Source organism: Aegilops tauschii, chromosome 2 (genome assembly GCF_002575655.3).
Source record: "Aegilops tauschii subsp. strangulata cultivar AL8/78 chromosome 2, Aet v6.0, whole genome shotgun sequence".
Lineage (NCBI taxonomy): Eukaryota > Viridiplantae > Streptophyta > Magnoliopsida > Poales > Poaceae > Aegilops > Aegilops tauschii.
In genome coordinates, this window is record NC_053036.3 from 433,432,785 (window position 1) to 433,446,586 (window position 13,802).

General features: G+C 44.8%; 1 protein-coding gene across 1 annotated transcript; it reads right to left on the reverse strand.

Moving 5' to 3' along the window:
• Positions 1–5,454: 5,454 nt before the first annotated feature.
• LOC109773332 (SUPPRESSOR OF GAMMA RESPONSE 1) lies at positions 5,455–10,493 on the reverse strand. The gene is made up of 6 exons (XM_020332029.4): positions 10,397–10,493; positions 7,519–7,651; positions 7,035–7,215; positions 6,443–6,924; positions 5,720–5,950; positions 5,455–5,633 (listed from the first exon to the last, which is right to left on the reverse strand). Exons 1-6 carry the CDS (start codon positions 10,402–10,404, stop codon positions 5,517–5,519), a joined length of 1,152 nt encoding a protein of 383 aa, XP_020187618.1. The 5' UTR covers positions 10,405–10,493; the 3' UTR covers positions 5,455–5,516.
• Positions 10,494–13,802: the final 3,309 nt, after the last annotated feature.

Here is a 13,802-nt window from a genome sequence, read left to right on the forward strand (position 1 = left end):
ATGGATACACTCAAACCCAAACCACGTCTACTAGCATAGCATAGCGGTATAAGCATAACGTAGAAGTAACTCCCAAGGGTTTGATATAAAAGGGCAATAGGTTCTACCTCATCATCTACTTCCCAAACCCACATGTTAAACAAATCCTACTCATGCAATGTTTGTGGATTGAATCTAATGCATAAAAACTGGGTAATAAAGGGGTATGATCAAAGTGTTACTTGCCTTGCTGATGATCTGCAAACCCTAGAGACACGTAGTAGCACGCTTCGCACTCCGGGAATTCTATCGCAAACAAACAATAGCATAGATGCAAGGGTAAAACTCGGATGAGAAAGATCAAATCTTAAAGTTCAACTGAAGAGCTTCGATTTGCAAAAAGAATCAACCAAATCGGAGCTACGAAACTCAAACTACGAACAAAAGAAATTCGAATTCAAATCTGCTTGAAACCAAATTTTAAATTGTCAAAATCATGTTCAAGTTGATTAACTGGAAAGGGGAGTTCGAGACGAAGATTTTGGCGTTGGTATTACTGGATTTGGACGAACGGTTAAAAAGTTGCGAGGGTTTGAAGACTATGGGCTAATCTGCGATAAAAATAATCGCGGATGGTCCCTGGCCGAAAAATAAAACAGAAAAAGAAAAATCTATCGGATGAACGTCCGCTAACTGGGACAAACGAACGAATCCGTTCGTTAAAACGAACTAACGAGTGAACGTTCGCAGAATAGATCTAACCGAAGAAAAACGAGAAAATTGATCTAGGGTTTTAAAAAAACGGTGGCGGCTTTTGCGGTTTTACCGGTTCGCGGGCGAAAACCAGCAGCGGCGGCGTCGGGATCCGGCGAGGCGGGGCGGCGTTGGGCGGCGGGGCTCCGCGGCGGCGGCGCGGCAGCGAGGCGGCGGTGAGGTGCGGCGGCGCGGCGGTGGCGGCGTGCAGCAGCGGCGGTGGCGGCGTGCGGCAGCAGCGGCGGCGTGGCGGCTGCGGGCGGGGCTCAGGACGGGTGGAAAGGGGCGGCGGCGGCGGGATTTATAGGTGGGGCGGCGCTGGCTTGGGGGAGGGGCGACGCGGGGCGGCTCGGGATCGGACTCCCGCCGGAGTCCGTCGCGGGCATGGGGGGGAAGTCGGCGGCGAGCGGGCCGGCTGGGCCTCCGGCCTAGTGCGTTCCTATTTAAAAAAATGAATTCCGCCGAAGAAAATCCTAAATAATAAAATCTAAAAAAATGCCAAAAACAATTTTCACCGTCTAAATAAAATATTTAGAACATAGTGAACATTTTTCTGGCCTAAAAATGCAATTTTGAAAAATGCATATTTTTCTAATTCAAATAAAATAGCAATAACTCCAAATAAAATTATTTAATTGATTTTAATATTTTTCCTCCAATATTTCTTTTATTTTGGAGAAGTGATTTTATGTCCTCTCTTTTATTTTTATTTTGGAAATATTTTATAAATAAAAATTATTAAAACCAAAATGATCCTCTTTTCAAATTTGAGAAAATTCAAATATGAAAATAAATGAAATCCCCAACTCTCTCCGTGGGTCCTTTAGTTGCTTAAGATTTCTAGGATCAAACCAAAATGCAAATAAAATATGATATGCATATGCTGACCTATGTATAACATCCAAATTGAAAATTTGGGATGTTACACACTCTCCCCGTCGTTGCTATGCACCTCCATGGATAGATCATTGCGTGTGCGTAGAATTTTTTTTGTTTTCCATGCAACGATTCCCAACATTAATGAAGACTAAGGTCACCTTCTTTCAATGGTGAAGTTCATCGTAGGTAAACTACCACTGCTAGATTCTAGGAGGATACATGGCTAGGGGAGATGCCTCTGGCTCTGCAATACCCATCCTTATATAGTATTGTGCAACTGAAGGAAATATTCCCTAGAGGCAATAATAAAGTTGTTATCTATATTTCCTTATATCATGATAAATCTTTATTATTCATGCTAGAATTGTACTAACCGGAAACTTAGTACATGTGTGAATACATAGACAAATAGAGTGTCACTAGTATGCCTCTACTTGACTAGCTCGTTGAATCAAAGATGGTTAAGTTTCCTAGCCATAGAAATGAGTTGTCATTTGATTGACGGGATCACATCATTAGAGAATGATGTGATTGACTTGACCCATTCCGTTGGCTTAGCACTTGATCGTTTAGTTTATTGCCATTGCTTTCTTCATGACTTATACATGTTCCTATGACTATGAGATTATGCAACTCCCGAATACCGGAGGAACCCTTAGTGTGCTATCAAACGTCACAACGTAACTGGGTGAGTATAAAGATGCTCTACAGGTGTCTCTGATGGTGTTTGTTGAGTTGGCATAGATCGAGATTAGGATTTGTCACTCCGAATATCGGAGAGGTATCTCTGGGCCCTCTCGGTAATGCACATCACTATAAGCCTTGCAAGCAATGTGACTAATGAGTTAGTTGCGGGATGATGCATTACGGAATGAGTAAAGAGACTTGCCGGTAACGAGATTGAACTAGGTATTGAGATACCAACGATCGAATCTCGGGCAAGTAACATACCTATGACAAAGGGAACAACGTATGTTGTTATGCTGTTTGACCGATAAAGATCTTCATAGAATATGTAGGAACCAATATGAGCATCCAGGTTCCCCTATTGGTTATTGACCGAAGATGAGTCTCGGTCATGTCTACATAGTTCTCAAACTCGTAGGGTCCACACGCTTAACGTTCGGTAACGATCGGTATTATGAGTTTATGTGTTTTGATGTATCGAAGGTTGTTCGGAGTCCCGGATTTGATCATGGACATGACGAGGAGTCTCGAAATGGTCGAGACATAAAGATCGATATATTGGATGGCTATGTTTGGACATCGGAATGGTTTCGGGTGAGTTCGGGCATTTACCGAAGTACCGGGGGGTTACCGGAACCCCCCGGGGAGTATATGGGCCTTATTGGGCCTTAGTGGGAGAGAGGAGGAGGCGGCCTAGGAGGGGGCGCCCCCCCTCAAGCCCAATCCGAATTGGGAAGGGGGCCGGCCCCCCTTTCCTTCCTCCCTCTCTCCTCCTACCTTCCTCTCCTACTCCAACTAGGGAAGGGGGGAATCCTACTCCCGGTGGGAGTAGGACTCCCCTAGGGCTCGCCAAAGAGAGGGTTGGCCCCTCCCCTCCTCCACTCCTTTATATACGGGGGAAGGGGGCACCCTGTAGACACACAAGTTGATTGCTTAGCCGTGTGCGGTGCCCCCCTCCACAGATTTCCACCTCGGTCATATCGTTGTAGTGCTTAGGCGAAGCCCTGCGTCGGTAACTTCATCATCACCGTCATCACGCCGTCGTGCTGACGAAGCTCTCCCTCGACACTCAACTGGATCAAGAGTTCGTGGGACGTCACCGAGCCGAACGTGTGCAGATCGCGGAGGTGCCGTACTTTCGGTACTAGGATCGGTCGGATCATGAAGACGTACGACTACATCAACCGCGTTGTCATAACGCTTCCTCTTTCGGTCTACGAGGGTACGTGGACAACAATCTCCCTTCTCGTTGCTATGCATCACCTAGATGGATCTTGCGTGTGAGTAGGATTTTTTTTGAAATTACTGCGTTCCCCAACAGCAACGTGAGGAAGATTATGTCACCACATTATTAAATTCAGTACCGCTTAATATCCAATTTAGGAGATCCCTAGTGGAGGAACGTTAGGACGAGTGGTTGCACCTAGTCCGCAGGTTGACGGAAGTTCAACTATCGGACCATGAGGATACGATTCAGTGGAAGTTAGTTGCGAACGGAACCTTCTTAGTGAAATCTATGTATCTGGATCTAATTGATTCCGGGTCATTGTCTAGGTCATTGCACATGGAAGATTAAAGTTCCGCTCTGAATTAAAATCGTCATGTGGTTCGTTCACATAGGAGTCATATTGACCAAAGATAACTTGCTGAAAAGAAGTTGAATTGGTAATTCCAGATGTTGTTTTGTGATCTCAATGAAACGATTAAAAACCTCTTTCTCGAGTGTCCACTTGCAAAATTATTATGGCGCTCAATACTTTTAGCTTTTAACATCTATACCCCAACAAGCATAAACACGTTATTTGGGACGTGGCTCAATGGAGTGGACATACATATAGAGAAACATATTCGGATAGCCATGTGCATTATTTTGGGCGAAATGGAATACTAGAAATGATTTGATTTTTAATGGGACAAACTTCACAAATTTTTTGCAGATTATCTACAGAGCTACAACGTCGATCTGTATGTGGTCATTACTCATTCATGCGGACTATAGAGAGCTTTTGGTTATTGGGTGCAACCGCTGGGAGACGGTAGGACGGGCTATCTTCAGCCGATTTGGATGACGAGTTAATCATAGGCTAGGTGTATAGGCATCATAGCCTGCTATGTATCACCGGATGTGGCATCTTTTTAATGTTTTCTTTCGTTTTGCACTAAGATTATGGGCCTTTTGGGACCCTAAGACTTTATTACACTTTTTTAATAATATGGCTGCATGCATCGATTGATGCAAAGGCCGAGGTTTTTTCTTCCTTTAAAAAAAAAGAAGCTCCGGTTACCGCTTGTCAAACCCAAATTCAGACTAGCACTCACTCAATAACAAAACTTAGCGAAACTAGAGCCAAGGATCGACAGACCTCTAGGATATTTTGCTTGTATTGCAAGGAATTTTGGAGGAGTTCGCATACACCTAAGTGTCAACCAAGAACACTGGCGGCAAGGATTTACCCCAATACAAGCAAAATATCCTAGAGGTCTCTCGATCCTTGGCTTTATATACTTGAAAGGAAAAATCGAAATGAAAAAAAAAAAGTAAAACATGGCAGTTGGGCACAGTTGCTCTTTTGCCAAAAAGTAAACAACGACGCTTTGAGTCCTCCCAACCATCCGATCCTATGTAACACGCGAAGTGTTATGGTGGAATGGCGAGCGTTGGATGGACGATGGACGGCTATCAAAGCAGCAACGAGCCACGTGCTCGCGAAGAAGTTGAAGCACAGAGCTGCAGTCGCGGTCGATTCGCGCACGGAAAGGGGGCCACCGGAGGGGAGGAAGCAGAGCTGGAAGAGAAGGACGCGGGGGGAGGCCTCACCGCTGCCGCGGGCCGGTGGCCACCGGCGGCGGCAGCGAGGGAGGGCACGGGATGGGGTGGCGGCGGAGGGAAAACCTAGTTACCCCCCGAGTCTGGTATTCAGGAACAAGCACTATTTGGTCTGGTATTCTCTCTTTGTTTTTGGCAGGCATATTTGGTCTGGTATTCAGGAACGAGCGCATTTTTTAAGGACTGACTGTTGTATATCATTCCGACTTTCATGGCTATGAAATTGGGAGCGGTGCTTCCACATTTACATTTTTGAAAACAAATGTCTGCTACTTACTACTACAAACATTAAACACAGCCGAGCTAACTTCAGTTGGCAAGCTCCAGGATCATATACAAAATTTTCTCGGAGATCCATCACTCATGCACAGCGATACAACGTACTACTACATCACGGAGAAAAACCGGCCTCTTCTCGTTGCTCTGCTGCTTCAAACCCCTCCTCATCCTCTGTTAACACGCTGGCCAGCCACATCTCCATGCTATCCTGCGACTCGAGCTGCATGTCCTGCCGTAAACACACACGAGACAAGGAGATGAGCCATGAGAAATATATTTGCACCGGGAAAAGAAATGAGCCCTCGGTGCACTTACAGTCGGAAGGGAGATATCCTGAGGCGTTCCGAGGTCGGGGAACTCCTGGAGCGCCTCGGCGTCAAGAGGCAGAGGCTGCCCCTCAGGGTCAGGGTAGGTGGCGTCCGGGGCTCCGCCGTGTGACAGGTGTTCATCCAGGCCAGACACCGCTGCGTCCTCCACGGCATGCGACGAGCTTCCCGCGAGCCATTCCCCAGCTTCCCGAACTGTAGACACGCGGGACTCTCCCTCCTGTCACAATCGCAGCGGTAACATGAATGACAGTGAGATGCAGGAGTTGTACAAATTTACAAGGCGACATTGTACTCTGCTAAATGCTGACTGCTGAGTGTATGCACAGGTGCTCATTTAGGAAGAAAAATGCATAATGTGAATCTTTACATAGAGGACTTAAAAGCTTATGGTATATTTGTGAGACTGTTGAATGCACTCTTGCAAGCAGAGGAAATTCTGCTCTGTAGTAGGAGCATCTTATAAATTTTTGTGCAGTATACAGCTGAGAAAGAATTGCAACAGTGGGGTTCTACTATTGCAAGGCCTTGTTTCAGGGACTGTATATCGAAAACAGATCAGTACTATTAATCCAATACTCTGAGAAGGAATCCTAAAAACAGAGTTCACTGGATGTACATACGATTTATTTCATGAACTGTATATCGAACACTGAAGCTTTATATGATCCATAATAGACAAAATCTTTGACATAGGTCAATGGACATGTACCTGATTCTGCTCGGTTCCGGATGGACTACCGTTTGGGCAACGAGTCTGCAGAGGGTATGGCATTGAGGTTGTAGGATCGTTTTCCCCAGCAAATGAATCGAATTCTTCATTAACACCGCACACTAGAGACTGCCCAGCATTCATTGACTGCACCTGATAAAAGACTTTGGAAACAACAAGCTCCTCCTGCTTCTCATCTTGATCTACCCCAAGGTGGTACTGATGCATTCTCCAATTAGTTTTTTCTGTCTTGCCACCTCCTTTCCGGTAACCTATGTAAAGAACCAATATTTTCTTCCACCCTTTTATGTCACCGTTATTATCTAAGATAGATCTCGATTTTCCAGTCTTGTGCCATCTGAGATTCTCATCACAAACAGTGTGGTCACTGTTGCTAATCTTGCGACGCTTACGCTTGCCAACAACGTATGCATTGGATACTTTGTGGAAGAAGTGACAGGTGCTCCCGTCATTCTTGATACCTACAGGGGTATATGAATGAATTAGCTAGCCAGGACTTACTCTACATAGTATGAGCTAGCTATTTAATTCAGAAGGCCCTGATAAAAAATCCAAAATAAGAATCATGTACCAGGGAGATTTTCCGGATGTGTATAGCAGATTCCTTCAGCCTCCTCTATGGTTGGAATAAAATCATCTATTAGTACATGGGACGCTGCCCTGCTGACCTTTCCTTCTAAATGTTCAAGCAGTTCGAGATCAGTTGGATCGAACTTAACACCAGCAGGGAGTCCTGGCCACTGTGATAGAACCTGCAATACAAAGCATGAAGTGCAACCTCAAGATGGCCAGAAATCATAACGTTTTACATCTTCAACCAAGGCACAAAGAAAAGACCACGATGCCACTATTCACGAACAGAGGGTCGCGTATTCTTGCTGTGATGGTGTGTGCAGAGTTATCACTCGAATTGACATATATTTGGAACAAATTTTGAAAACATGAGATGCAATCAGGAACAGAGGGAGTACAAGACGTACCAGATTTTAATTTGGGGAAAACTACTAGAGAACCGAGCATAGAAGTAATAAATGCAAAGAGTGAATGGTACTTACATCAGTATTATCAATGCGGTATTTGCAATTTGGGCACTCGATCCATGCAACCAATTCCTCAATCTGGCAAAGCGACGGACGAATTACCATCGTAGCAATTGTCTTGGCAGTAACGATCAATGGCCTGAAGAATCTGTGAGATAAACTTATTTTAGAATCATCTTTCGATGCCTCACAGATAAGAAATTCAATTAATTATACATGATAGAGATCCCACTTGTCTCAGCAAAAAGCTATCTACCTTTTTTAGATTCACAAATGTAGCAGCTAAGCTAAATGGAATTATGTGAAGCAATTTTTTCACAGACAGAGATATCTATATGTATTCTATCTCAGTCATAGGCTATTAAAAATAGTCACTGTTCACTAACTCCGGAAAATCGTAGGAGTGAAGATAATTAATTATGTACCAATTCTCAGTAAGTTTGATAGATACTCCCTTCATTTGTTTTTATAAGACGTTTCAGACTGCTTGTTTTGTACTGTTTTGGACAGTGTCTGGATGTCTAAAACGTCTTATAAAAGTGAACAGAGGCAGTAAATGATTAGTTCCAGATCTTTTGCCTTGCATTGCTACTTTCAACGTATTAAGCCAAAGACAGATATAAATCACTGGACTCTGTTTCAGAAGAAATAGGAGACTAATGCAGATTGCAGAGCATGTCCATTGATCTTAACAACCAAAGCCAATGATGTAAAGGACATGTGGAGTCATGATCAGGTTCGCAGAATGCCACCAACAGTTTCCAGCGAGAAGCACTGGAATATAAGAACAGGTGCTCTGTTCTGAAAACCTGCAGCTGTCATTTGTGTGTCACTGCACACAAACGGAAACCTGGAGGCTAAACTGAAAGAGTGTCAAACGAGGTGTGATGCAACTCGGCGACCCAACAGCACAAATCCGCGATCTCTACTCTGCTCTGTGACCACGAGATCAGAGCAGTCTCCACGAAACAAAACAGAGCGGAACGAAACAGAACAGAACACTTCTTTACTCTGCTTTGTGACAGACAGCTGCGCGCGAGCAGATCAGTCTCCGCTTAACAGAACACTCCCAACTCAAGCAGATCGATCGTGAACCCCCTGCACCACCGCCGCTGCAGCAACGAGCAGAACCGGGCCGGATTCACGACGACGGCGCGGAGGCCGGAGGCACTACCCTTCTCTGCTTAGTGGAGACCGGAGACGGCTCCACCGGCATCTCAGCCGACCACGAAACCCCTGCACTGCCGCTGCAACTAGGGCTGCAAGAAAAGCTCGAGGCTCGTGCGCCGCTCGAGATTGACTCTTTTTTGACTCGACTCGAGATCGACTCGAAAAGAAACAAGTTGAGTTTGAACACTTTATGTAGCTTGACCGAGAAACGAGCCGACCTTGAGCTAATGTTGGCTCGCTCGATTTTAGCTCGATAGCTCGACAAAATATCATTATGTTAAATGATCATGCCATATATTTAGGGCTGCAAACGAGCCGAGTTCGAGCGAGTTGGAGTTGGCTCAGCTCAACTCATATGAAAATTCGAGCGAGCTCAAACTAAGTGAAGCTCATGATCAAGCTGTAGAATATGACTCGTGCTCAGTTTGTAACGATCTCGAGTCGATCTCGAGCTAGTTTCGAGCTAAATGAGATGGTAAAAATTATAAATCTGTGGATGAAAAACAAAAAAATTAAGGTGAATATGCTGGGAACCTTTGCCAAAAATATAAGATATTTAACACATAGTCGACCACGTGACATAATTAGGACTAAATCTTCTCTGCACTTAATTAAGTTTCTATGTTCGTTGGTAAACAAAATGGAAAAAAATTATGGACAACATATATGGTAATAAATTATCTTATTTTCATTTAATATATGGCATGATCATTTAACATAATTATTTAACATAATGATATTCTGTCGAGCTATCGAGCTAAAATCGAGCGAGCCAACATTAGCTCAAGATCGGCTCGTTTCTCGGTCAAGCTACATAAAGTGTTCAAACTCAGCTTGTTTCTTTTCGAGTCAATCTCGAGTCGAGTCAAAAAACGAGTCGATCTCAAGCGGCTCACGAGCCTCGAGCTTTTCTTGCAGCCCTACATATATTAAATGAAAATAAGATAATTTATTACCATATATGTTGTCCATAATTTTTTTCCCATTTTGTTTACCAACGAACATGGAAACTTAATTAAGTGCAGAAAAGATTTATGCCTAATTATGTCACGTGGTCGACTATGTGTTAAATATCTTATATTTTTGGCAAATGTTCCCAGCATATTCACCTTAATTTTTTTGTTTTTCATCTAGAGATTTATAATTTTTACCATCTCATTTAGCTCGAAACTAGCTCGAGATCGTTACAAACTGAGCACAAGTCATGTTCTACAGCTCGATCACGAGCTTCACTTAGTTTGAGCTCGCTCGAATTTTCATATGAGTTGAGCTGAGCCAACTCCAACTCGCTCGAGCTCGACTCGTTTGCAGCCCTAGGTGCAACAAAGAGTAAAGCCGGGCCGGATTCACGCCGGCCACCCTCCAATTTTTTTTTCGAGAACTCCTCTGCTTCCTTCGGGGGGAAGGCTCCTCATCCGTCTTGCTCCCCGACGATCTCACACTCATCGCCCCGTCAGACCGACATCTCCTCTGCCACGCGCTCAAAGTCCGGATAAACGTCATCGCCATCCGATCTTCTCCAAAAACCACCTACCGGAATCCATCGCTCATTGATCAATCGTGACGCCCCTCCCCCTCCGGATCAAACCGAACCCCAGGCCCCAGAAGCAGATAACACCACCAGACAACGTGAGAAAATAAAACAAAAAGGATCCCGAGCAGCAGAAAAGTAGGAGAGAGACCGAGAGACCGGGTCAGAGAGTAGAAACAGAGGCTCACTTACTCTGCCATGGCCGGCCGCCGCGGCTGCGCTGAGACGGGAGGGACCGGGAGCGGAGTGTGGAGCGAGAGCAGAGCGCACGGGCATCCGAGGGGAGGGGGGCGAGGAGGGGGCGGGGCAACTTCTTGGCAAGTGAGGTGGGAGCGCGGCCTTAAATAGGCGAGGGGTGAGAAGACGCGGACCCTGCCCACCGGGGCCTGTCCAAAATGTTTTGCCCACCGGAACAAGCAAGCAACGCCCCTGTTGGACGTGTTTCCCTAGGCTTGGGAGCTGGGAGCTTTGGGTTGTGTCGCTGGGGTGCAGTAGGGGGGTGCAGACGTGCAGTAGGGGTGCGGAGCCGATCCGCCCCGCTTCGTAGGCAAAATAGGTTTCGGTTAGTTATAAATACCCCTCTCAGATTTAGTTCAATTTAAACTAATCCTCTATTTATGCGGGACTATGCGGGACGCTCGCTTGCATCCCCAGATGCAGCCTCGGCTTGCCATGGGTGGGTATCTGCTTGCTCTCAGATTCTTTTCTAAGAGAAGTAATTTTCTGAGATGACTTTTGCGCTCGGTACTTTGCAGTTTGCGCAAACCTAGAAAAGAGGTTTTATCTCCTGGCAAACCAGGGAAAATAGTCGCACCATGAAATAAAAACGAGAATTTGTGCAATTCTCTCCCTCTCAACAGAAAATAAATATGTATGTCAGTATTTTTTTAACACCTGTACATCAGTATCTGATGTACAACTCCCTTCATTCAAAAAAAAGGTGTAATCTTTTTTTCTTTTGTAGACCCAGGGAGTGTGTGGGAAGGGAAGGCTTATCCTTTACCCATGTTTAAATGGACGCAATTAACCGCTCTCCTCGGTTCCAACAAACCGTCGCTACACGTAGAGGGTGAAGGGGCGCGGCGCGGCTAGGTAGTAACGTGCGAGTCATCGCCAAGGGTAACGTTTGAATTTTTAAGACAGGGGAGTGGGGACTATTTTCAGCAGTACATGATGATGGCTAGCAACATGCGAATTTTCAGGATCGGTGAGCGGGGAAACGGAAGAGGGGCTATTCTTAGCAATACGCAAATGAAATCCTAAAACGGACTCCTAGCGCCCTCTTTTGCGGAATTCGCATGAAACGATTCCGAGAGTCCTCTGCGATTAGTACTTTGTACAACACCATAAAGAAGAATAGTTCCTACAACAAAATGTTTCATGACAAGCGAGATGATCCATGGATTTATCCGTGGACCGTGACAACTGACGCTTGTCCAAAGTATTTTTCCCATAGCTACAAGCACCCCCCCCCCTCACTGAGTCTTTCGAGATGTCCACCTTACCAAGACCTAATACCTTCCCTTTGGATCTATCTCCGAATGTCACACTTCGCTTGGGGGCGCCATATTTTTCAAAGCCATGGAACATATCTCTATGTCCGGTCATGTGGTCGGTGCACCCACTATCGAATACCCATCCTTTTCCATTGAAAAAGAGCTTTTATGTCCTCTTCACATATTGCACTTGGGATTGTCGTCTTCACTTTCATCTTTTTTATCCTTCAAAAGGTTAGCTTCAATAGCACAAGATAGAATAGTCATTATGTTATTAACGTCACCCTTGTTACGGATGGCTTCATACAAGTCATCAACTTGTTTCCTAAGGTTGGGATCATCGGCATCAAAATTCTTAATGATTGACATGGCATGAGGGAAAATGGCCCTCAATTCATCCCAGGAGTGAGGTTCCTCATCCTTGACTTGAGGATGATAAGGACGAACAACTTTCACACTTCATGAGCATTGTCAAATGAGTAGATTCTCTCCAACACATCGTAACTTATACCTCTCAATACATCATCGGTAGTTTGGGCATTGAGGTGTAAGTCATGTTCTTCTTGGGAAGTTGGGTAAAGAGGACCTGATGGAGGCACGTAGTCATTCTCAATGAGTTCATTATGTCTGGTCCTAGTTGAAGAAACTTGTTAATCATCGTGCATTTCCAACTAGCATATTCTATTCCTTCAAAGTAGGCACCATCATAGATATCTTCCCTTACTGGACATACTACTCTCCTTAAATTGTGAAGCCAATGCAACAGTCAATTTACCAAGGATTAACTAATAAAGGACCTCATTAAGGACACCGAAGCTCTGATACCTCATGTAGGACCACTTAGTATAGTCTAGAGGGGGTGAATATACTACAAGCAGATCAAAGAGACTATTTTCTCAATTTTAAGTTTCCTACGCAATTTTATGATTTTCTATAGGTAGCCTATCAATAACCCTACACATGCAAGTCTAATAGAGTATAACAATGGAAGGCAAACACGTTGACAAGTGTAAGTAAGAGTAGTTGCAGGAATGCGAACATGGGGTGGCCCGATGAAGATTTTTCCAGTGGTTCAAATAGTTGGCGTTGCCGTACTCCATGTTGATGGTGGCTTTGAGCCACAAATGTTCTAGAATCACAGAGATCCCGGTCTAGACTTCCACAAATGAACGAGCTCGTGCCGGATTACCACCCACTAAGGGTCCACGAAGGAGCAACCAACCCCTTGGTTGATTATGCCAACATGGCTTACGACCACAAACGTCTAGCCTCACTCCGGGTAGATCTTCACGAAGTAGGCAATCTTCAAGACCATACAAAATTCTTGGTTTCTTCACAACTTGAAGACTTCTAAGCACCTAGTCGATCTACGAGGCGCACACCTTCCAGAAATAACAAGGTTGAGTTGCTTGGTGATGAATCGCTTGCTATTGTGCTTCAAAATACTCTCAAGATAGGGTTTTTGGATTGGAGAGGTAGGAGTGGAAAGCAAGGAGGGGATCAGATATCGAAGACTTGGCTTGATGGTTAGATTATAAATATCTTTGAACTCATCATAAGAAGGTGGTGTTCTCTCTCAGAAAAATATGATGGTAGTCGAGTTTCCTTCGAGTGAACACATGGGATATGTGGGGGTATAAATATGCTAGACTAGAGACCCACTTAGATTGGATCCGAGTGGAATTGGACTTAGAGTCCTAACTAGCCTCAAGTATTGAGACCATCTCTGACTTATATATCGGTGGAGGTGCAAGATCCTGGAAAGGGCTCCATAGTCCCACGACCTAGCTACCACGCGGTGCGTTGATACGTCTCCGTCGTATCTACTTTTCCAAACACTTTTGCTCTTGGACTCTAATTTGCATGATTTGAATGAAACTAACCCGGTTTGACGATGTTTTCAGCAGAACTACCATGGTTTTCTTTTTTGTGCAGAAATAAAAGTTCTCGGAATTGGACGAAAGTTTTTGGAAAATTTTTATGGAATAAATAAAAAATACTGGAACAATAATGACCCACTGGAGGGGGCCACCTGCTGCCCACGAGGCACTAGGGCACGCCCGAGCGTGCCGTAGTGGCTTGTGGGGCCCTCATGGCTCCGC